We start from the raw sequence: 25,824 nt of genomic DNA, 5'->3' as shown, positions 1-25,824 counted from the left end.
CCATTTATAAATGGTCATATATACCACATCAAGGCCTATGGTTGATTCTCATAGCATCAGCTTTCAACAATTCCACTGTATTAAACAGCCAACCAGAGCAATGTAAGAATGCCTATGGGCAATGATAATTAATCTAAGTAGAATGCAGAACAAGTACTGTGCCTGTTTCGAACAGCTACTCCTCCCAAGTTTTCATTGTGATAAATGTACAATACAGACACTGTTCTCTGGTCATACACAAAATACACAAGCATCCAATGTTAAAAACTGATACACCATGAACACTCCTGAAGAGCAACCCTAATATATAAAATTATTTGCAATTTGTAAGCCTAAATACAGGACTAAAAGTGAGACAATGCCATGGATTTGCTGACTAGTTAATTAAGTTAATTAATCAAGTTAATTAAGAAAAGAACTTAAGTCTACTGAAGTGCTCATGTGCAGTACATAATTCATAAGAAACAAAAACATCCTTTCCTTAGCCACAGCAGAGCCAGCATTCAATACATTTCAGCTGCACTAATTAAAAGGCTTATGGAGCTTTCCTGAGCTCTAATACACATAAGGAATATCATACGTGTGTTGATATCAGCATTTAACTATGAAATGAAATTTCTCCCTCTAATCTCAGTTACTGATAAAATAGTACTATACTATAGAAGTGTGAATTACCAAATGTCCACTTATCCAATCTAATCTTTCATTGTTCATAAAATGGTTACTATAGTCAGGTTGACCTTCCTAAGAATATAATATTTTATTTTCATCCACACCTCCTTATCTTAAGGGATAGTCCTCTAAACTACAGCAATTCCTAACTTTAGCAACACCTAAGCAAATCTAAATCCTCCTTCAACAGTACCCACCCTCACTCCCCCTAGCCCTTCTATCACCGTTAAAGGAGGCTTCCTTTTTCCCTCCACCACCCACGCTGGAAATCTTCCCTATAATACCTAGAGTATGTGAAACACCTTTGAATACCAATAGCACATAATCAAGTATATGGTTATATATTATTCAATACTTGCTTCAACTGAGTCAGTTATATCATCTCTAAGTTTTTCAAAGAGGAGGACTATATATTTTAGTTCTTTTGCATCCTTTATGGTAGCCAGCACAGCACTGATTACATAGGAGATAAGTGTTTTAAAGAACAATTGATTAAGTCAGAAACAGATTTTTGCCTTCTTTTTCAATCCACCCTCAACCCTATCTTTTGCTCCCCACAAGTGATCTTGAAACTTATGTCTTAGCATTCTTTCTTTTTTATATTATTCTTCCCACATATGGACTAGCCACACTAGTAGCTGGATTTTAATGTGCAATAGTTTCCAAAGAAATAGGGGTAAAGCCAGCATAAACAGAAAAGTGAGGAGGTCTATTCACATAGGAAAATAGATGATGTAGGTAGAAAATTCAGTAGAGAACGTAGTATATTTATGAGACAAGTGACAATGTACTAGTTGAGGTCAGCATGCAGATGGGGTTGAGTAATAATATAGAAATTGATTACCTAAGCAATAGAACAAAACAGACAAGTGGCAGACTTAGGAACCAACAGAAATCCCCAACACAGTTTTATGCTTTCTGGAATACATGCGAGCAAAACAAGGCAGATAGACCAGAAAGGCAGAGTGGACTTGCAAAAAAATAAAGTTTGACAGCAATTTTTGTTTTGCGCTCTCTAAGACACTCTGAAGACATTTTTGGTAACGTGTGAAACTGTAGTTAGAACAGGTAAGTTTACCAAGTGAAAAATCTTGTATTCAAAGGCTCAGGGAATAAAAACCAACATTATGAAGAAAGTCTTTTAAAAAAAATTATAGTGGGGCTTTTTGGTTTAGCTTTAAGCATAGAGAATACTACATATAATAAGCAGCTCATCTGGTCTGAGTCCTTGATGGTTGAAATAACCTCAATTTTCTGCTTACTCTATTAGCTAGCTGGAAACACTAGTATTCATTCATTTCACAGCATGTGGCCTGTGTTCTAAGAAATCAAGTATGTAAGGATTGATTTTTGTAGATAAGGCTTTCTGGGATATTTAACCAATGATCCAAGGTCCTCACATACCCTAAAGACAATTAACTATTAGGTAAACTTAATACTTAATATTAAGTTTTGGCATACATACTCATGGTATGCCAAAAACTCAGCAACAAACATTTTGAGGTAATAGATATTCATTTTATTACTACCATTACAAAAGAGAAATTAGAAACTGCTATAATACATATGGTATGAATTGATAGGTACTACAGGAGTTATGTGGTGGGAATAATCACGTAGAATTTGGATAATTAGAAAATGCTTCACGGGAGAAGTGAGATTTGAGGTCTTGACAGAAGGTCAAGACTTGGTAAGCAGAGAAAAAAAGAACGTTCTAAGTGTTCACTAGGAAGAGGTAGAAACGAATGTGGCTTCTCTGGGGAACCATTAGGAGAACAGTTTGATTAGACCAAAAAATTCAGCATGACTGCGTGATCCCTTCAAAGTGAGGACAACACTGTCATATGTAGCTAACATATTAAACAGCAGCACTAGGTCAACTGAAAGAGACCAAGGCCCTTGGGATTCTAATCTACTTCCTACTAACCAGATATATCATTTATGAATTTCATTACTCTGAAAGAATATACAGACATCTGTATTATCTAACTGACCTCACAGGATTACTTATTACTGGGATAAAGGGGAATACTTGTTTTAACTTTAAACAAAACATTACTCAAAATTGGGAAGAAATTTATATAACTATTACAATGTAACCTTATTAGAAACCCTTAATCTACCCTAACTAAACACTAAGCTTTTAAATTCATTGCTTAACTGTATGCATTTAAGGGTGAAGGAGCTGGAGCACTTGGGAAAGACTGGGTTTAACGGACTAGATGCCTCAGGAAAGGTTAAGAGCAGGACAAAGAACTAAATCTCTTGTCTTTCTGGAAAGAAAAAGCAGAAATGATTAGGAGCAGAGTGACTGGATAATGTGTCACCCAAACTAGGACACTGAAGAGTGTGAAGGAACGTGGCATTAATAATTTCACTGGACAAGCATAAATTGGGACACATGATCACTCTTGTCTTTATGTGTATAGTATGTGAAATTTGCCTAAAGGCAATGAGGAATCAGAAAAATTTTAAATAGGAGTGACAGTATCACATGTGCTTTTAAGAAAGCTGACTTTGACAGCAATGAGGGTGTGAAAGATATGAAGGAGGGAACTCAGGATGTAGGAGGTTGTTTTAACAATTCTATGATACGATGATGGGCTAAACTAAAGTCAGGGCAGTGGAGATAGAGAGGACAAATCACAGAACTACACTGGAGGTACAATCTTTACATTTACTCTGAACTAAAATGAAATAATCCTTTATATGCATATTTTGTTTTCAAAAGAATTTGGAGAAAAGACACAACAGCTAATTGCTATCTTACCAAAACAAAACAAAACAAAACAAAAAAGACAAAAATAAAAAAAAATTTGAGGCACAAAGAATGGGAGAAGTGCTTAAACTAGATCATTACTTCATACCTAATAGAACTGTCATTTGACCAAATCTCCATGTACCAAATGCAGACTATTTCAGCTTCTTCTCTTCTTCCAACCAATCTCCATCTCTGTTTAATTCTCAATTTACTTTTATTATCACTTCCTCTTGCTTCCCATCTGGCTTTTATTCTTTTAAGTGTACACCATACACCAGTGGGGAGGTATTTATCCTCCCCACCGTCACTCTCAATATTGGTCCCTGTTTCAAAACATTAGAACATATTTCCTTTCCAACTTAAGCCTCAAATGCTTATCCAATGAATTAGGTTGTTATGGCTATTAAGTAATAGTCAAGGGCATCTTATTGGATTTCTACATTCTCAAGATTCCTGCTATATATCACACTAGGATTATTTCATTGTTTTGTTCTTCTGTTTGCTATCTTTCTTACACATCTTAATACCCTCACCTCAATGTTTCCACGGTAGACATTTTCTCCCTTGATCTTTTTGTCTGCCTACAGTTTTTGAGAACAAGAGCTCCCGGATCTGGGGATATAGCTGTACTACACTGCCGCATAGGAAAGGAGGGTTTACATGCTCACAGCTTCAGGAAACGGGGCTAAAGTGGGTTTTAACAGAAGACCTCAATAAAGGCAAAGCAGGTTTTGTTTCCAGACTCCCGTTTACCTGCCCTCCAAAGGCAAAAAGCTCTTCTCTTTAGAGAACATTTTGTATGTTTTAAAAAAATAACTCCATTGGCTGCCTAGCATAAGAGAGCATTTCTGAAGTTGGTGTTCACTATCACAAGGCAGGGGAGAGGGGACTGAGTTCCCTCTAGAAATTTAAAATTTTGTATTATTATTTTGATAACAATCTAGTTTTAAAAATCAATATATTCTGGATCACCTGGATGACATAGTAGTGCCATGGAATTTCTATGTCTGAATTTGGTTTTGTGTTTACATCCACAATAACAGCAACCTAATGGTGTGCTCTATTAAGAAATTAACATAAGTGTACTATTACATAATAAATGCATTTGTACCAAGTGAGAACCCAATTATGTTACATGTATGAATGAAGAGTTCACAAGAGTTTGAAGAGACAAAATAGGTGGGGGAATTGAGTTATTATTCTACACATGGTACAGGAATGGAAGCCTAAATAAAACAAACAAGTAAAAGGGCTTTGTATAGTTTATTCAAGTTTGAAAAGCATTAGTGTAAGATATAGAAACATCAGGAATCCACAAAGGCAAAAGAAGATGTAAAGCATGCAAATTCACCACAAATCTTCTATTGCCTGCATGGCAATTATAATAAATCATTCCTCACATTCCATCCCGGCTAATACTTGAAGAGATATAATCCAGGGGAAAAAAATGCAGAATATGACACACACTAATACCGGTGTCAGTCTTGATTTAAAAAAAAAAAATTGAGGACAAGGACTACTAAATAAGATCTCATGACCTCATTTCAGCATTATATTGGTCAGAAACTCTATACATGTGACGAATACGTAGGTCAGATTCAACCAAAAAGAATTTTACTTTTCTTTCTTCATAAAAATAACATGCTTATTAAAGAAAATATGGAAATACAGAAATGCAGAGCAAAGAAAATAAAATCACCTACACTCTTCTTACCCTAACTACTGTTAGCATTTTGGAATATTTCCCTGTATTAATTCAATACACAGAATTCTCTTTGCTTTTCGTTTCTCTTTAACATGGCTGAAATCACTTGTTATAAACACTTTAACTTGGAGTAACTTTGCTGGATTCAAACTGTAACTCAGCTTCTAAATCCAAACAGGCCACCTAGGATTCTCTGAGTTTAGAATGAATGAGAGACCCTAAATATCTTCTGACCCAGATTCAAAATAAACTTGAAGTACAAAGACCAAAGAATGATTTACCTCAGAATATTTAGTGTTTATTGTAAACTTAAAAAGAGGATGGGGGAGGGCAACATCTTAGTCAGTGAAAGCTACAACCTATAGTTTTGGCACTAAAATATTACTGAGGCCTTTGATTCTAAACAATAAATAATTAGTAATAAGAGGATTTTCTGAAGTGAAGAGAGGTGAAGAGAGGTGAAGAGAAGTGAAGATAGTGATAACTCAAAGGAAAGTAACTTGAATCATAATACACCTTAGAGAAAGACACCTACTTTTAATCTAAAAATGTAAATTATTTCACCTAGCCCTAAATTACTTCACCTCTTATTATAAAAGATCTATAACCAATTAAATGAACTTGTCAATGATCAAAACATGTTATATATATATATTTTTAAATATACAAAGTCTCTGCTTGAAATACATATTAAAAAGCTGAAAACTTCCAACCCACAAAATATATAATGAAATATATGTAAATTGGGAAGGGGGATGCATGCATGGCACGTAACTAGAAGTTTAAAAGACCAGGCATTAAACACACACACACACACACACACGAGAAGAAGCTTAATCCTGGCTTTGTCACAGCCACCTATGGAATCTTGGATAAGTCATTTGACATGTTTAGCCAGAGTTTCAGAATCTATAAAATGAGAGATTCACTCTAGCTATAAACCCTATTGAGATTTTTTCTTTTCCCTCTGCATACAATCTCACAAATCAAACTGACATGAAAACAACTTTGTAATAAAATCTCTCTAGAATCATTTCAATTAAGTATCAAAGCAAAAAATAAAGTCTTCTCGTAAATTAGTACTTATGGCTCTTAGAATTGGCTCCGTCTAAATGTTGAGGTTAGGCTTTTCCAATGGCTAGTGACACGATGTTGACATATTAATTGCTTTCAATGTATATTACTAGTATGATCAAATCTTCATTTTATTCCTGCTCCCAAAACACCAATAGGAAAGTAAACAAAAGAACACAAAATATCATCTATAATAAGGTCTATATATTAACAGTTTAAAAAATAATAATATATAAAATGTATATTTTCATATGCTATATGATACTGAACTAATAATAAACACTTCTATGTAAAGAAATTACTTCTGAATTTTAAGTAGTCAAAATTTATATATAAGATCCTGCTCCTAATGAAATTCTTTATTTGAATGCTATGTATATGTACTGTCCTCATCCTACAAATAAAAACCCAGGCTGGAAACTTTCTACAGGAAGTCAGTGGGGATGAAACTATATGGTCAATGAAACACTGAAGTACAGCTATCTAATTATCTTTATGTGCAGAAGTGCTATTGTACTTTGTACTCTGGCAGCCATCTAGTCTCGAAATAGTTTACTTTAAGAACAAAGAGAAATCCAACTTCTAGTTAACTACTGGTTAATGTGCTTTTTAAAAAACTCTTTTGACTCACCTTAGTCCAAGGATGTGCCTTAATTTGAGGGAATTTGAATTCTGTGTAGTTGGGGTTCATTTCTCTAATTTGCTCCCTTGTTGGTGTCCCCAGGACCTAGATAAAGAAAGCAAGTTATTGCCATATTTTTCTATATACTTACAAATATAGTCTTTATGTCTTAATGTACTGGTTTTACTGGAAAAAGGAATTCCAAAGTTATAAAATACATAGCTCATTAAACAGAGCAGACTTTATAAAAAGACTTTAATTTCTAACTGACTACAGAACCCATGGTATACTACCGTATACAGACATTTATGATAATAGTAATGTTAAATCAGGCTTGTAAAAGAAAGATCACTCAAAAATATTCAAGTAAAAATCAGGCATCCTCGTTCTCTCTAGAAAAACAATCTATTGCAATGATGGCATCTGAAATGAGAGCATCTTTTATTCATTTAGTAAAGTAAGCCAAAGGTTTTATTATTAATAAACTATTGATATTTAGGAGGATCTTAGTCAAACATGGTCATCAATAATTCCATTCAATCACTGAATATTAAGTGAGTGTCCCTGTGTACTAGGAACTACACTATGGTATATGAAGGATACAAAGAACAAGAGATTTCCTGCTATGATAAACTTACTTATTTGTGTGTGGAAAAAAGTCTAACTATAATACAAGATGAAAATATATCGAGTACTTCATTGCCTCCAGAGCTGTATTAGGCACCAGACAAAGGAAAGTATATGGACCTGAGTGCACAAAGCAGATGATGGGAAGAAACACTAAATACTAAAATGAGTACTTTGAAGAAAGATGACATTTATTACCCATCTTTATAACTCTAGGGCCTGATATAAAACAAGTTTGTTAAAATAAAATGTTAAGTCATTTACAATTCAAGGATAGTTGTGCAGAAGGAGTAGAATGTAATGATAAGTACTTGATTTGTGGTGAATAATCAGGGCAAAGTAAGAATTTTAGGTTTTTGTTGTTGTTGTTTCTACTTCTGTAGACTTCATTAAAACTTGCAGAACTTAATCAAAATTTTAAAAGTTTTATTCTTCAAAAGACACTCTTAAGAAAACAAAAGGTAAGCTAGACTGAGAGAAAACATTTGCAAAACATATTCAAAGGACTTCTATCTCGAATATACAAGGACTCTTATAATTCAAAAACAGAAAGACAACACTATAAAAATGGGCAAAAGATATGACCAGATACTTCACAGAAGACACAGAGATGGCAAATAAGTACATTAAAAGATGCTCAATGTCACTGATCATTAGGGAAATGCTAATTAAAACTACAAGATACTACCTACTAAGGTGGCTAAAATTAAAAGGACTGACTATGTATACAAAGTCTTGTTGAGAATGTAGAGCAAGTGAAACTCTCATCCAGTGCTGGTGGAATTGTAAAAAAGTTATACTCATCATTCCCTCTCCTAGGTAGTGACCCAAGAGAATTAAAAGCATATGTCCATACAAAGACTTGTATACTGATGTGCATAGCATCTTTCTTGCCACTGCCAGAAAGTGGAAATAACTCAAATGTCCACAACACGGTGAATGAACAAATAGTGGTATATTAATACAATGCAATACTAGTCAGTAATAATAATAATAATAATAAAAACATGGATGAATAATTATACTAAGCAAAAGCAGACGAAAAAAGTACCTACTGTATAATTTAATTCATATGGAATTCTAGAACATTTTCTGCCTACAGTGACAGAAAGAAGATCCATGGTTATGAGGAGCTGGAGGCAAGTATTACAAAGAGGTACTAGGACATTTTTAGAGGTGATAAATATTTATAAACTTCATTTCATTCTTGTAGTAGAATTCCAGCTTTACAGAGCGAAGCAAGGTGTATTGAGAAGGGAAATCTCTGATCTTTGTAGCTGTAACTATCAGATATTTAAAAGTCAGGAGCTATCTATACTTAAAATATGAAAAATAAAAGTTTTTATTTTTAAATAATAAAGCAAGCACTTATGTTCTAAATTAGACCCTTGATGAAGGGTGTACATGTGTAACATGTAATGGGGAAAACAGTGAAAAAGAAGGGAGAGTGAACTTATCGATAATTCTACCTCCTAAATGCAACTCCACTAGATTTTTTTAAGTGCTAAAGAAAAACAGCAATGACTTGAAAAAAAATGAGTATTTAAAATGCATACCTTCAGGGACTTCCCTGGTGGTCCAGTGGTAAAGAATCCACCTCCCAATGCAGGGGATGCAGGTTCGATCCCTGGTCAGGGAACTAGGATCCCACATGCTGTGGGGCAACTAAGCCCGCGTGCCACAAACTACTACAGAGCCCACACGCTCCGAAGCCCGAGTGCCACAACTAGAGAGAGAAAAGCTGCACGCCACAACTAGAGAGAACCCCACATGCCACAACAAAAGATCCCACATGCCGCAACAAAGATCCTGTGTGCCACAACTAAGACCCAATGCAGCCAAATAAATAAATAAGTATTTTTTTAAAAAATGAAATGCATACCTTCAATGATGCTACAACCCACTAATTCCATTTTAAGGCATAGACTCTAACCTAGAGAATCTCTTTAGATACATACATATATATATATAGTCTGTAATATATATATGTAGTCTGTAATAATATAATATTGCAGGCAAAAACAAAAATCCAAAAGTAGAATTAATAAATAAACTAAATTGTGGTATAGTCATACAATGATATACTAACTAGCAATGAAAATAAATGAACTAGAGCTACACATACCTCATGGATGAATCTCACGCAGTGGTGAGTTTTCACTCAATAATGAATACATATAGTATAACTGCCTTATATAAAGTTTAAAAACAGGCAACACTAAACTATATTTTAGTTTACATAGTAAAACCAAATCAAAAGCATGGGAATATTCATTAGAAAAATCAAGTATAGATTATTTAGCTTACTAGGAAGGATGTAGGAGGAGGGACTGTGAGTGGGATGGGCATAAGTAGTTCTTCTAATTCTAATTCTTAAAATGAGTGGTACTTACATGGATATCCACTTTATTATTATGCTTTAAACTTAATACATTTTAATATATTTTTGCATTATGATATGTTTCACAATAAAGGAAATGACACTTAAGAAATGCCCACTCTCAAATCAGTGAGTATTTTTTGCACAGTCTCCCTATATTTATTCAATACCTTGTTAACACAAGGCATGGTCCTAATTCCCTACAAGCTGGTAAGAATGCCAAAAGAAATGAGCGTTGTATGCTATCTATTAGTAAATACATTTTTTTACTGTATGAACACAGATCACATGAACTTATCAGCCATTTGGCTGACTGTCCCATATTTACACACTATATAACTAAAAGGCAGGATGCTCCTTGAAGTTTCAATTCTTATGTTTTTCATTATAGACTATGAATATTCCCAGGGGAAGTAAATCTGTGAAATATACACTAAAACAGCTGAGAAACTTATGACATGTACAAAAGGTTTGCTTAAAATACAAATTTTAATAATTTACTTTATGTGAAAGCAAGAAGGTATACTGTATGTGTGCATATGTGTAGTCACTCCCATATTCTCCCTAAACTCACTGTCTCACAACCACTTAGATCTAAACATTTATCCAAAATTTTATACATGAAAAATTTCAAACATGAGAAAAGTTGCACCTTTTCTTAAATAGTGAAAATGCCCTTGCCTATACCACCTCGATTCTATGATTAATATTTTACCATATTTGTTTCATCACATTTCCACCCCTCAATCCATATATCGATCCACCTTATTTTTTGATGCATTTGAAAGTCAGTTGCAGACACTAGTACATGTCAGCATACATATAATTAACTAAGGTTCAATATTTCTGGTATTTTCATCTAAGCATTTTTTACATACCTAGAATTCTCCTTCGATATACACCAGGTGCATGGATGTGGAAAAAAATCCTTTATCACAATGGGAAATAATCTGCTTTGATGAATAGTTATGATATAAAAAAGATTCTTAATTATACTTCTTATTAGTGGTCAGTTTAACTGTGTTCTTTACCTTCAAAATGTGGATATTTGTGACTTTTAAGAAAATTACTAACTAGTAAATGGAATCATTGATATATTCACTATCAATTATTTAAAAGCAATTAAGCAAATAAACTAGCATGTTACCACAAAGTGGCAACAGAGATCTCCTTACTCCTTTGTTACTGCCACATGACCTTGAATCACTAACGCCATTAGATGGGGAAAGCGAAATTCCAATGTCACAGTCTGTTCTATGTTTAATTTCTCTTGCCAAATATTCAACTACTATAATAATTTTTCTATTCTTTTTCTTCTCACTTTTAAATCTTGAAAGCACATTCTCCCCAGGCTGGCTAACAGAGATGAAAAGTAGATGGGAGATCCACTAGTCAAGGGATTAGCAAACTTTTTTTAAAGGGCCAGAGAGTAAATACCTTAGGCTTTGTGGGCCATACAGCCTCTGTCACTAGTCAGCTCTACTACTGTAGCACAAAGCAGCCATAAATAAATAGGCAGCAGACTTAATTTGGTCCCTGGGCCCAGTTGCTGACCTCTAATCTAGTCTAAACATTTTTAGAGATGAGAAAAACTGAGGCCCAGAAAGAACAACTTTTCAGAGGTCAGAACTAATCAGAAGCAGAGCTAGAACATAATTTAAATCTCGGGACTTCCCTGGTGGTCCAGTGGTTAAGACTCCACATTCCCAATGCAGGGTTCAATCCTTGGTCAGGGAACTAGATCCCGCATGCCACAACTAAAGATTCTGTGTGCCACAACTAAGACCTGGCGCAGCCAAATAAATAAATAAATATTAAAACAAACAAATAAACAAAAAAACAACATAAGAAAGACAAATCTGGGCTTCCCTGGTGGCGCAGTGGTTAAGAGTCTGCCTGCCAATGCAGGGGACACGGGTTTGAGCCCTGGTCTGGGAGGATCTCACATGCCGCGGAGCAACTAGGCCCGTGAGCCACAATTACTGAGCCTGCGTGTCTGGAGCCTGTGCTCCGCAACAAGAGAGGCCACGATAGTGAGGTCCGCGCACCGCGACGAAGAGTGGCCCCCGCTTGCCGCAATTAGAGAAAGCCCTCGCACAGAAACGAAGACCCAACACAGCCATAAATAAATAAATAAATAAATAAAATAAATTAAAAAAAAAAAAGACAAATCTTAAAAAAAAAAAATTTAAATCTCATCAGTGGCAAACCAATTTTAGGAGATGGTATGAAAGAATCTGTTTATTGACTTGGTTGGAGGACAGACAATTTCAGCTTTTAATGTTGGTAGTTGTGAAAAATTTTGATGCTATTAAGTATGAAGGAACAGAGCTGGAAGAGAAAATAGTATTTAAGATATTCAAGAAGAACCTGGAGAGGGCTTCCCTGGTGGCGCAGTGGTTGAGAGTCTGCCTGCCAATGCAGGGGACACGGGTTCGAGCCCTGGTCTGGGAAGATCCCACATGCCGCGGAGCAACTAGGCCCGTGAGCCACAATTACTGAGCCTGCGCATCTGGAGCCTGTGCTCCGCAACAAGAGAGGCCGTGATAATGAGAGGCCCGCGCACCGCGATGAAGAGTGGCCCCCACTTGCCACAACTAGAGAAAGCCCTCGCACAGAAACGAAGACCCAACACAGCCATAAATAAATAAATAAATAAATAAATAAATAAATAAAATAAACCCAAAGTTTAAAAAAAAATTAAAAAAAAAAAAAAAAAAAGAAGAACCTGGAGGAGTTCTCCACCAAGTGGTGGATATTAAGTATATCATTTAGAAGTGAGCTTGAGGATGGAAAAACAGCTTTGGTAGTACCTGATGCACAGACGCTAGGTGGTTGTGAGAGTAAGAGGCAAAGCACGTTGAAGAAGAAGAGTGCTAAAGATGGGGACTCAAAAGACCCGAATATATGGAAAAAGGGAAATTTAAAAAGAAGGTTGAGACAGAAGCCTAAGAGACTGGAACAGGTCCTACAGACGATGATACCATGGAGGACAAGGAAAGTGAACACTTAAAGGACTGAGAGGTGGGTATCTGACACAACGAGCCCAGGTAAAACAAAGCCCAAAAGGTGTTCACTGATGCTGGTCATGAAAACTTCCTTTCTGACCTTGGTGAGGTCACTCGTGAGAAGAGCAAGCAGACTATAATCATCTGAAATGAGCAAGTAAAGACAGCATACATAAGTTCTCCTTTTAAAAGGTACATCAGTGAGGGAAACGGGAGAACAAAAAGAAGAAATGTTTACTGAGTAACCAGTATTAAGAGCTCTATGCTAGGTATATTAATTTTCTTTTCTCGTTTAAACTTTACAGATACTCTATTACCCCATTTCACACTTAAGAGAAACCTAACGTTCACTATGGTAAACAGACTTCTCAGAGTTACAGTCTGCCAATGGTAAATAAGGGATTCAATGCATGTGTAGTTGACTCCCTAAAATGGTCTACCTAATATTAAGGGCAGGAACAAGAAAAGGTTTCTAAAAAATAATTTAAAGGGACTTCCCTGTGGCGCAGTGGTTAAGAATCCGCCTGCCAATGCAGGGGACATGGGTTGGATCCCTGGTCCGGGAAGATCCCACATGCCGTGGAGCAACTAAGCCCATGCGCCACAACTACTGAGCCTGCGCTCTAGAGCCTGCGAGCCACAACTACTGAAGTCCACACGCCTAGAGACCATGCTCCGCAACAAGAGAAGCCACCACGATGAAAAGCACTGCCATCGCAACAAAGAGTAGCCCCTGCTCGCCGCAACTAGAGAAAGCCCACGTGCAGCAACAAAGACCCAACACAGCCAAAATTAAATAAATAAAGTAAATTTATTTTAAAAGTAATAATAATTTTTTAAAAATCACTTTCTTAAACTCCATTGGTTATACCATAAAATAAAACTGAATTCTTCGGAGTCATGTGGAATATATTTAGATTTTATAAGATCACAAGGCTATAGTTAAAAGTTAAACAAAAAAGTTGGACTTTTCTTGACAACTTAAAAAAAAACATGATTTAAATAAAATCTACCTATATCATGGTAAAATCTAACTATATCAATTTAATAAAAGGAGTATCTTGAACTGTTAACTTATGGATTATAGATCTTAGGCAACATTAGAATAATATGAAGAAATACAGGCATCTATTTGTCTAAACAAGATCAAAAAGTGTAACAAATCTCAAACTTATTTTATAAATTTTTGTAAAAATGCTTTTAATAATTGAGCAATTTTGATAAATCACTTTCAGGCTCCTTTAGCTGTAGATTTTCACTGTAAATCCCATGCTTACTCATGCTTAAGCATATCTGCAATACCAAACATGTAAGTTTAGTACCTTGTATGTTAGTGATTGTTTCACACATGTAGAATTTAGATTGGAATGTTAAATGATGGGCAAGTCCCATGGATGTGCACATTGTAAGTCATTCTATTGCTTAGAATTTTTAATCTCAAGGCCTAAGTTACAGAAACCATTGTTATGGAATTGCTTTGGGTGTAAATATTGTGCATATCTAGCAGGGAGCCATAACTACTTTAAGGTGGTCTAATGTAAACTAAAAGCCTTATATAACATAGTACAATTCTGCATAACCTGGCATCAGTAGGTCAATAAATTTGGAATGTCATGCAAAGGCTTGCATTATTTAAAAAAAGAAAAATTATCATGGACTTCTCCTTCTAGTCATTATTCAGTAACTGATACTAGAATTGCTCTCTAGAGTAAATAACTAGAAAACTAACCGACAAAATACTCTTTAAAGAAAAAGGTAAATATGATCCAAAAAGAAGAAGGGGGAAAAACTGGTCAACAGGTACAGATCCAAAAATGACAGAGATGACAGAATTGACAAATAAGGACTATAAGACAGCTATTATATTGAGGAGACACATGGAGGATTAAAAAAAAAAAAAAACAAACCACACAGTAACTGTACAGTTGAAAAGTATGACACGTGAAATGAAAACTTCCCTGGAGGTCTAACACATCACAGAAGACAATCAGTGAACTTTAAAAAAAAAAGAAAAACAAAAAATAGAAACTACCAAAGCTGAAGCATGGAGGTAAAATGGCTAGAAAAACATATGTACGTGTGTTTGGAGTCTGAGTAGGGTAATGGGGGGAAAGATGTAGAAAAACTATTTGAAGAAACAGTGGCCAACATTTTTCCAAATTTGATGAAAATCTCAATGAAACCTATGCAGTATAAATACAGAAAATAACGTAACAAGTCACAATCAACTAATAAAAGCCACTGATAAAGGGAAAATCTTTCCCAAAACAAAGGGACACATTTTAGACAGCCAACAATAAGAATGACAGCTGACTTAGCAGAAACAATGCAAGCCAGAAGAAAATAGAGACCTTTCTAAAAAAAGAAACAAGAAACTGGAAACCAAGAAATTCTATATCCAGTGAAAATATCCTTCAAAAGACATTATTAGGCAAACAAAAGCTAAGAGAGTTTGTCACCAGGAGATTTTCACTAAAAGAAAATACTTTAGGATGAAAGAAAAGGATTCCAAACGGACATTCCTCTCTATACAAAGGAATAAAGACCACCAAAAATGGTAAATACAGGCTATATGTATGACATTTCCCCTTTGCTTTTAAATTGCTTTAGAAGAAAACTGTTTAAAGCAAAATAATAAAGTACTGTAGGAGTAAAAAATGTCTGACAACAAGAGCATGAAGGACAGGAAGGGAAAATGGAAATACATTGTTGTAAGGTTCTTACTTTATATGCAAAGTGGTAAATTATTATTTGTAGTCTGTGACAGAGTAGGATGCCTATTTTCAATCTTAGAACAAACTCTTAAAAAAAATGCAACATGGTGATATAGCTTAAAAAGTCAATAGGGAAAATAAAACACACTCATTATAAGCCACAAGGTAGCAGTAAAAGAGAAAAAGAGAGAGAAAGGAACAATAAAAAGAAAACAAATATCAAGGTGGAATACTTAAAACCAAGCATATTAATAACTGCATTGAATGTAAATAGTCTAAACATTCCAATTAAAGGTAGAAATTATCAGACAATTTAAAAAAGAAGACCTAAGTATATATTGTCTGTAAAAAATGAACTTTAAATATAAAGACACATAGATTAAAAGTAAAAGGATGCAAAAAGATATACCATGCAAACACTAATCATAAGAAAGACAGAGTGCTTATTACATTAATACCAGAAAATTGCAGACTTCAGGACAAGGAAATTAAACAAAAACAAAGAAGGACATTTCCTAATGATAAAAGCAATTTTAAGACTAAACTTAAAATTATTATGAATACCGTATGTTGGTAAGAATGTAAACCACTGGAGGTCTCATACACTGCTGGTGGGAGTGAGAAACAGTGAAATTGCTTTGGAAAACAGTTTGATGATTTCTTACAAAGTTTACATACACTTATCATATGACCAGCAATTTCAGTCCTAGTTCTTTATTGAAGAGAAATGTAAACACATGTCTGCAAAAATATTTGTAAACAAACACAGAAACTTTACTCATAATAGCCAAAACAAAAAAACAAGTCAAATGCCCACCCACAAGTGAATGGATAAACAAATTGTGGCATATGCATAGAATACAACTAAGCATAAAACAGAATAGGTAATACAAATAAAACGATGGATGAGTCTCAAAAACATGATGTTGAGCTAAAGAAGCCAGATATAAAAATATATATATACTGTATGATTCCATTCATATGAAATTCTGGAATAGGAAAAACTAATCATCAGTGACAGAAAGCAGACCTATGGTAACCTGAAACAGAAGATGGGAGACTGCAAATGTATACAAACAAGGTGATCAACTGTTGCAGTTTACCTGGGACTATCCTGACAAATCCCTCAGTCCTGGGCAAATTGGGACATTTGGTCACCCCATTTTTTGGGGTGATTGATGGAAATGTTCTAAACCTTGACCAGGATAGTGGTTATATGTTTGTCAAAACTCATTCAACTGTACACTTAAAGTTGCTACGTTTTATTGTATGTAAATTAACATCTCTATGAAATTAATTTAAAAAGTAAAAAACAGACCATTATGTAATTTGTGATGACGTTACTACCCTAAATACAACCATATGTTTATCCTTCTTCTGTTGCTATCTTAAGGTTAGCATTAAAAGTTATCAGAGTCTGTCAAACCCTAAAATCAGAATTATTATTTTATATACAGTATGTTTAGTCTTTAAGAAAGCAAAGGTATGAGTTAAGATGCAAAGGAATGTAAGAATGCAAAGGTTAGACATAATTGAGAGGCATTTAAAAATTTTTTTCAGCCTCCTTAAGTCACTCACTCAACAAAGTTCCTATGCTCAAGGAGCTCTAGGGCAGAGAGACTTGTACATTATAAATCAAGTTCAAATAGCCAAGATCAGTACAACAAAATAAGCACAGATAATGGGTAAGGTGAAAGTGCTAACAATGCACTGGAGTAAGGAAAAGATTCAGGAAAGGATCCTGAAAGGAGAGGCAAGAGCTAATTTTACTTAAGGAATCTAGGAAGCAAGCGAGTCAGATGCACATTCTATGCACTCTAGGTACGAAGTGGAGAACAGCATGATTTGGATAACTGTAACAGTTGAGTGCTAACAGAAAATAAGGATTAGAAAATGGATGGATGGCAACATTAAAGGCTAAAAGGTAAACAAGTGACAGATTATGAAGAGCAAGATTCTGAATGCATCACCATCTGCAATCAATACCACAAACATAAAACATTTAAATAAATCAACTATCCCATTTCTACTTCTGAGTATATCTTTAAGTTTTATGTTAAGTTTCTATTAGGTTCAGAGTGTATTTCTACCTGATTTATTTCAGCTGATTTATATTTGGAAAATCTGAAATCATATACTAAAACTTTTTCATTTTATAGATTAAGAAAAAGCATGTTTGACGTGGACTTTATCACTTCAGACACAAGACAAGTCTTAGGATTCCGCCAAATATTAAGAGGTGGAAAAGTAATTTTTTTCCAAAACTTTTAGACTAAGGGTACACTTAAAAAATAATTATTATTCCTGGATTTCCTAAAAACTGAGTCCCCCACAACTTAAAGGAAACGAAACCGCACGTAATGTTTTATGCACTTTTCTGTAAGTATATCTCTCACACAATAAAAGGGGCGGACGTTCAAAATTATCACACCATTGGGAAGTGTGTACTCTGAGTTATCTGTTATTAGAATAAGATCTTTCCATTTATTGCAAAAAAGTATTTTTTAAGTCCATTATCCTAGAACATCATGTGGAGTAGGTGGTGGAAAGACTCAAAGTACCAGAGATTAGCCTGTCACAACCCTTTGGCGATGCTATTCATCCCTTATGATTAAATCAATCATTTCATTTGTACCCAGTCCCATCATGCTTGTTTTAACATTTTTTTCATTCATTTAGTTGCAAATTTAGCTAACACCAATAAATATCAAGTCAGGAATTATGTCTTCAAAGAAATAAAACACAGCCAAGAATCATCTGACAAAAGCTCTGAAATACATTTCTTTCACAGCTTTGCGTTTTAATGGCTCAACACCAGAGGTCGCCAAACTTTAGCAATAGAGCTGTATGTGCAGCCTTTAAAGCAAACGTGAAATAAAAGAAATTCTATTAGAAATCTGTTACTCCTCTGCTTAAAATCCTACAGTGGCTTCCAGCTGCTTACAGACTAATGTGTTCTGGCCACTGCCCACAGCTCCAGCCTTCTCTCTCCTGGTAAACTCATATCCTATCCCCACCATTCAGAACCTTAGGCTCAAACCATAAAGCAACGCACAACAGACCTGACTTCACTAAGCATCCTTGTCCAAATTAATAAGCACGTATGTCCTCCATTCCCGTCCTTTCACTAAATGGTGAATATCTTTCCATGTTTCAAGAGTCAGCTCAAGAGTTACCTCTTCTATTAAGTCTTTCCAGATAGGATTTACCTCCAAATAGGATGTTCCTGCCTTTGTACTCTGCTCAGACTTCTGGGATCATACCTGCCTTACTTTATTGCCCTCATTTGTTCCCTTCCTCCCCTCAATGAGTCTCTGAACTCCTTGAGGGCAAAGACCCTCTATGTTCTAGCCCAGATAGTTCACTAAATCAACATGTTGTTAACGTGGTATGTACCCTGAAAGACTAAAAGGATACATGACCAAGGCTATACATAATAAATTCAATCAAAGCTTTTTAAATAAGCAGATAAAAACTGTGTAACACAGAAGCAAAAGAGATATGTGACATGGCTGAATAATTAAACATCTTTATTTCCTTTCTGCATAAAAGAAATGTTTATTCAAATTGCATAACTGTCAAGTTGGCTGCCTATATCATAAATGTGACAAATTTCTCTAATTAGAAAACTAGAAAAGATGTTACTGAGCTATTCTATTTCAAAATATTAGTACTCTATTGACACTGGAATCATTTCTACACATTTTCACTTCCACAGGATTGATATAAAATGCTATGTCCTCTGGTATATTCCTACAATTTACAGGCTTTCCTTTTTTAAATCCACTAGATGTAGGTAGCCAAAATACTTAACTCTCAAGAGACACAGATTTTATCCAGTTTCTATCTACCTCTTTCTTACAATATATGAGTGAGATTTTGGTATAAGAATTTTGTTTTTTTGGTGGTGTATGCAATGTTTCCTTCTCAGGGTTCTCCACTGATTTCCAAAAGGCAAGGGACCACCCCCCCCACCCCTTCCCCGGCAAAAAGGTGCAGCAATACAAATCTTAAAATCCCATTAGGAACATCAGTGAAGAAAAGAGCATCAAGCTGTCATGTTATTTGAACACAACTAAACAATTTGGCTAAAGCATTTTCTCAGCCTAGAGGGGATAAACTAGTACAGGAGGGTCCCTTTATGTGTCCATGCTGTACTCCATTTAATCCTGTGCCATCTGTCACTTAACTTGATCTGAGTCCTTTGCAAAACTATGGTCAGAGTTTATTGCCTTTCTTAAAATACGGTGAAAACAGCAACACGACCTGACCAAAAGTTCTGTAGGTAGACAGATGCCTTCACTCTAGTCTTCAAAACAAAAATCTTTCAGATATACTTCATATATTATGAAATTCACCCCTTTAAAGTATAGAACTGATTTTTTTTTAGTATATCCAGAGGTATACAGCCATCAAGTGCTATCTAATTTTAGAACATGTTCATCACCCCAAAATGAAGCCCTGCACCCATGAGCAGTCACTCCCATTTCCACACTCCCCAATTCCTGACAACCACTAATCTACTTTCTGTCTCTACAGATCTGCTTATTCTGGACATTTCATATAAATGGAATCACATTAACATGTGGTCTTTTGTGTCTGACATTTTCTTTATCCATTCATCAACTGATGGACATTTGAAACATTTCTACTTTTTGGCTATAAATAATGTTGCTATGAACATTTATGTGCAAGTTTTTGTGTGGATAAATGTTTTCAATTCATTCCTATGAATGGAACTGCCGGGTCATATGGTAACTGTATGTTTAATATTTTGAGGAAGTTCCAAACCATTTTTTGTTTACACCATTTTACAATCCCTCCAGCAATGTATGAAGATTTCAATTTCTCCACATCCTTACCAATACTAGTTATTGTCTGTCTTTATTTTAGCCGTCCTGATGAATGTGATGTAGTATTCATTATGGTATTGATTTGCATTTCTCTAATGACTAACAATGTTGAGCATCTTTTTTGTGTATGTGTGCTTCCTGGTCATTTGTATGTCTTCTTTTGAGAAATGTTATTCGGATCCTTTGCCCATTTTTCTACTGGGCTGTCTTTTTATCATTGAGTTGTAAGAGTTCCTTATTCTGGATACAAGTCCTTTATCATATATATGGATTTGCAAAAATTTTCTCCCATTCTGTGTGCTGTCTTTTAATTTTCTGGATGGTGTCCTTTGAGACACAAATTTTTAAATTTTGATTAAGTTCAGTGTATCTGTTTTTTCTACTGTCACTTGTGCTTTTTGTGCCGTATCTAAAAAGTCACTGCCTAATTGAAGGTCACAAAGATTTACACCCATGTTTCTTTCTAAGAGTTTTATAGTCTTGGCTCTTATGTTTAGGTCTAACCATTTTGAGTTAATTTTTGTATACGATGTAAGAGGTAGGTGTCCAACTTCATTCTTTTGCATATGGATATCCAGTTGCCCAAATACCATTTGTTAAAAAGACTATTGTTGCCCTGTTGAACTGCCCTTGTCAAAGGTCAACGGACCATAAATGTAAAGGTTTATTTCTAGACTCTCAATTCTACTCCATTGATCTACATGCCTACACTCATGTCAGTACTATACTTCCCCCAACCCTTTCTTGAGGTTTAACTGACAAATAAAATTGTAAGACATACAAAATGTACACAGTGGTGATTTTATATACATATAAAGGATTTCCACCATCTAGTTAATTAACATATTCATCACCTCACACTTTCTTCCCTTCCTTCCCTCCTTCCTTCTTTTGGTGAGAACATTTAAGAGTGTTATCAACTATAGCCACCATGTTTTACATCAGATCCTCAGATCTTATTCATCTTATAAAGTCTGTCCTCTTTTACCAACCTCTCCTCATTTCCTCCACCTCCCTAAGCCCTGGTAACCACTTTTCTACTCTGTTTCTATGACTTGACTTTTTTCTTTTCTTTTTAGATTCTACACACACGGAATACCATGCAGTAGTTGTCTTTCTCTCTCTGGCTTATTTCATTTAGCACAACGCCCTAAGGTCCATCCATGTTGTCACAAATGGCAGGACTTCCTTCTTTCTTGTGTGAATAATATTCCATTGTATATGCACAATAAGTTTCAAAAATGGGAAGTATGACTTTACTCTTTTTTTTAAAGATTGTTTTGACTCTCATTTTTTCTTCCTGAATAAAATTTTATATTTGGCAACAAGTACCCTCCTTCCCCCCGAAAAAGGTGATTACTGTTTTGATTATGCAAATTATTCAACCTAAAGTAAAAAAGTCATTCTTGGTTAATACATATTCACAGGAGTCAAAGGCCTTTTTTCTTCTAGGTGAATCTCAGCCATAGTGGTATGCTCAAGGTAGGAGTACAAAACAGAAAAGGGGCTAGGGGTGGGATTAGAATCTCTTGGGTTAAAAAAAAAAAAACACCTCACTGTATTTCTCAAACTTTTAAAAATCACACTCCGCTTTGAGACACGTAAACATTTTATACACACGTCACCCAGCTCTTGCTTCCTTTGAGAATCACTAACACTATAGTTCTTCATAGCACCACAAGCCAAGATATTCTTCATGTTTTCCTTCTATTATATATGTATCAATAAAATAAAAATTTTGTTTTATAAATATGAAATGTCAATCAGTATGCTTTTAACAAAATAAATGCCCCTCTACAAGATTCCAGTGTTTCTTTATATTGGACCCTGAAATTAAGCAAACACACCAAAAAACTCAAAATGCAACCATGTGGAAGAATCTGCAGTTGATACGTGAAGTGTATTATATCCCACAAAGAGTAATTCTGTGGATGGTCTTCTGAGTCGGGTTGTAAACTATAACTATCAGTACAACAGTTTTGAGGTCACAACGTCATGAAACTTAGGTCTGTGTGAAAAAAGTTTCTTTGCATAAATAAAACATATCCTGGCAACTTAGTAAATCGTTTTATACTGCTTGTTTTGGGGAAAGTAAAGATTTCAAATGGATGTCATTATTCTCAAGTCAAAAGCTAAACTAGACCACATTGCCAGGAAATAACTTCTCTGTGCCTGGGCACACTTACATATAAGCGCACAGAGATTTAACCAAGTATTAGTATTACTGTAGAGTCAGTAAAATTTCATAGTAGTTACTTAAAACTTGATGTTTCTTCTGGTCTATGTACAACATATTAATGTAAAGACGTAGTTGAGGAGTTTTACATTAAAATGATTATTCTAATACTCATTTACTCATTCACTTATTTTTAAAACGTTGATATTATGTACATAATATTTATACTGCAGGCAGTTACTACAAATTGTAACCATAGTTCCTTGCACTAGTATAGGGATATTTAAGCTAGGGATTCTGGATGAGCTTCAGAAAGTCCAAAGTTCATCTGATATCATACGCAAAACTCTGGCATGACTGCATTTTTCTGGGGGAGAGTCCACTGCTATGAATAGATTTTCAAAGAGGTCCATGATCCAAAAGCTACTAAAAGTTTTTGCTCTAGTCAGTAATAAACATAGAAAAATTTAAACAATAATACAAGAATGAAAAAAGCAATAAAATTTTTTTTATATATTGCATACTATATTGATACATTACAAGTAAAAATCTGTACCACAATGTGTAATGGGGTGTACTTACTTGTTCTGGAGAGTGGAAAAAGGAGAGAGAACTAAGTTTAACATGCTGTCCCTGCAGTCTGTTAACAACACAAGAGCTCTATAATACGACAGCACAAGAAATATCACCAGGTAACATATGATTAAGCTCCAAATGCATGTTAGCAAAGATACGTCATGGATCCGTCAAAAAAACTTAGGAAAAAAAGTATTTTATACTTATTAAATTCTGATTTAGTTAATATCTGAGACCTCTGTCTGAAAGACTGTTTAATGGTGAAAATGTTAAGACAGGAGAGAGTGCACACACAGGTGCTAAACAACTCATAATACGGAGATAACTGAAAGCTAAACTATTTGCTAAACAAAGATGATGAAAATGACACTGAGCTGTACTTGAAAGCAAGGAATCCACTATTACAACCTTGATTGCTTTAGATGAAGCACAACTAAATCTAGTCCAAAGACATCACAAACTGATTTCGTATACTCATTACAATAAGATTTAGGGGCTGTTTCCTTTATTTTGTGGTCACACTTTAAAAATACTAAATTAATGGGTTCTAGACAACAAGTTGACATTACGTATCATATTGTTTTCCCCAGAGCTACAAAATACCGTGAATAGAGGACACCAATTTAGCTAAAGATGAATCAGACAGGATTTTCCTACCACCCAACCCCTCCCAGATAACAGTAGTGGTGGTACTCATCTTTGTCATTATCATCTTTCTAGGATTAAGGTAAGGATTAAATGTGGTAATATATGTAAAGTGCTTAGCCCAGTGCCTGGTGCAGAGGAAGTTCTCACTGAGTGGTAGCTTTTATAATTAGCAGTATTTTACCAATATTTGACAATGTAGACTTCTGAGGGGCGAGATAATCACTGATCTATTTGTCTATAAATTATACTGCAAAGAGCCATCAGTCAAACTGGAAGACCAGGAAAACAATGATTTAGACAGACATTTGTAATAAAATGCAGCTCTCTTAACTCTATGTAACTGTTTTTATTTGTTTCCTAACAAAAGATTCTGGCACAAAACAACTGAAAACATCTGTTTTTTTCATAGTTCCTGGGATTTCAAAAAGCTGATTGTTTAAAAAAAAAAAAATCAACATCACAGAACAGTAAAAAGTGAAAATCCTCTTTTTTCCCTCTCTCTCCTTAATCCCACTCTCCACTGCTAAACCTTTTTCTACTGATAGGCATCACAAGAAATGAAGTCCACTTACTTAGCTATAATAACATAATCAAAAGATTATTTGGATCTGTTATTTACTTTCAAATTTCTAAAGTTTCTGCTAGAGATTAAGATTTTACTAGTTCTTACCTGTGTAAAAGCCATCTACACAAATATCTAAATTGAGTAATTATTGCTAAGAGAAAATTAAACAATAGCTTAGTAAAGTTATTTTAAAAGGGAAATTATGTAATTTTAATTGCCTTATAACAAATTATTTAAGTATGTTTTACACCCCAATGTTCATATCAGAACTATTTACAACAGCCAAGACATGGAAGCAACCTAAATATCCATCAGCAGATGAATGGATAAAAAAGATGTGGAAGATGTGGTGTACGTATTTACACACGCACAAAACAGAATACTATTCAGCCATAAAAGGAATGAAATAGTGCCATTTGCAGCAACATGGATGGACCTATAGATTATCGTACTAAGTGAAGTAAGTCAAAAAGAGAAAGACAAATACCATATGATATCACTTATACGTGAAATCTAAAATATGACACAAATGAACTTATTTACGAACAGAAACAGACTCACAGACACAGAAAACAAACTTATGGTTACCAAAGGGGTAAGGTTACCAATGAGGGAGGGATAAAATAGGAGTCTGGGATTAGCAGATACGAACTACTATACATAAAATAGATAAACAAGGTCCTACTGTATAGCACAGGGAACTATATTCAATATCCTGTAATAAACTATAATGGAAAAGAACATGAAAGAATATGCATATATGCGTATACCTGAATCACTTTGCCATACACCAGAAACTAACACAATGTTGTAAATCAACTATAAAAATAAAAAATTAAAAAAAAAAAGATCTATATGTTTAATGTCATGTTTTTCTAAAAGAGATATATCCACATTTAAAAGGCTAGCTACTACAGTTATGAAAGCTATAGAGAAATTCTATCATCTAGAGGTGGACTCTAACTACTTCTGCCTTTAAAGCTCTTCCATTAGAAAGAAATGGTCAAATTATTACAAAGCATAAGTAAATGTTTATGGAATAAATCAAAGTATATCTCTAGGAACATTAATACATTTAAAACTTGAAATTCTACAAAATGGTTGGTTTCTTTCAAATATTAAGTTCTGTGATATTTTAATCCAAAAATTCAACTCTGGACTGAAGCTTGCCTTTCCTTACTTGAAATTTACATTTTAAAATTTGGAGGCAGGAAAGAAACTATTAGTAAAACCTACAGCATTCCCAGGTCCAGAATTTCCTAGACTGCTTCAACTTCAATCCATCTGGGGAATTTTGGGGACCTCTGTCATTTATATAAGGAAGTTAATGATCAAATCTTTGAGAAGCTAAATATGTAATTTCTTTTCAAAACAAATAGTTTATCACTTTATCTTTATATTATTCTTTTCAGAATCAATTATGTATTCAGAATAGAATCTACA

At 34.6% G+C, this 25,824-nt stretch overlaps 1 protein-coding gene across 4 annotated transcripts in view; it reads right to left on the bottom strand.

Annotated features, from left to right (window-relative positions):
• GSK3B (glycogen synthase kinase 3 beta) overlaps positions 1–25,824 on the bottom strand; it is a 198,677-nt gene that overhangs the window by 33,430 nt on the left and 139,423 nt on the right. For all 4 annotated transcript variants that reach the window (XM_059921032.1, XM_059921035.1, XM_059921034.1 and 1 more), the window contains exon 8: positions 6,844–6,939. In XM_059921032.1, coding sequence (XP_059777015.1) covers positions 6,844–6,939 — 96 coding nt within the window. The remainder of the gene's footprint in view (positions 1–6,843; positions 6,940–25,824) is intronic.

Source organism: Balaenoptera ricei, chromosome 4 (genome assembly GCF_028023285.1).
Source record: "Balaenoptera ricei isolate mBalRic1 chromosome 4, mBalRic1.hap2, whole genome shotgun sequence".
NCBI lineage: Eukaryota > Metazoa > Chordata > Mammalia > Artiodactyla > Balaenopteridae > Balaenoptera > Balaenoptera ricei.
The sequence above is the reverse complement of the archived record's forward strand: the minus strand, read 5'-3'. Positions and strand labels throughout refer to the sequence as shown.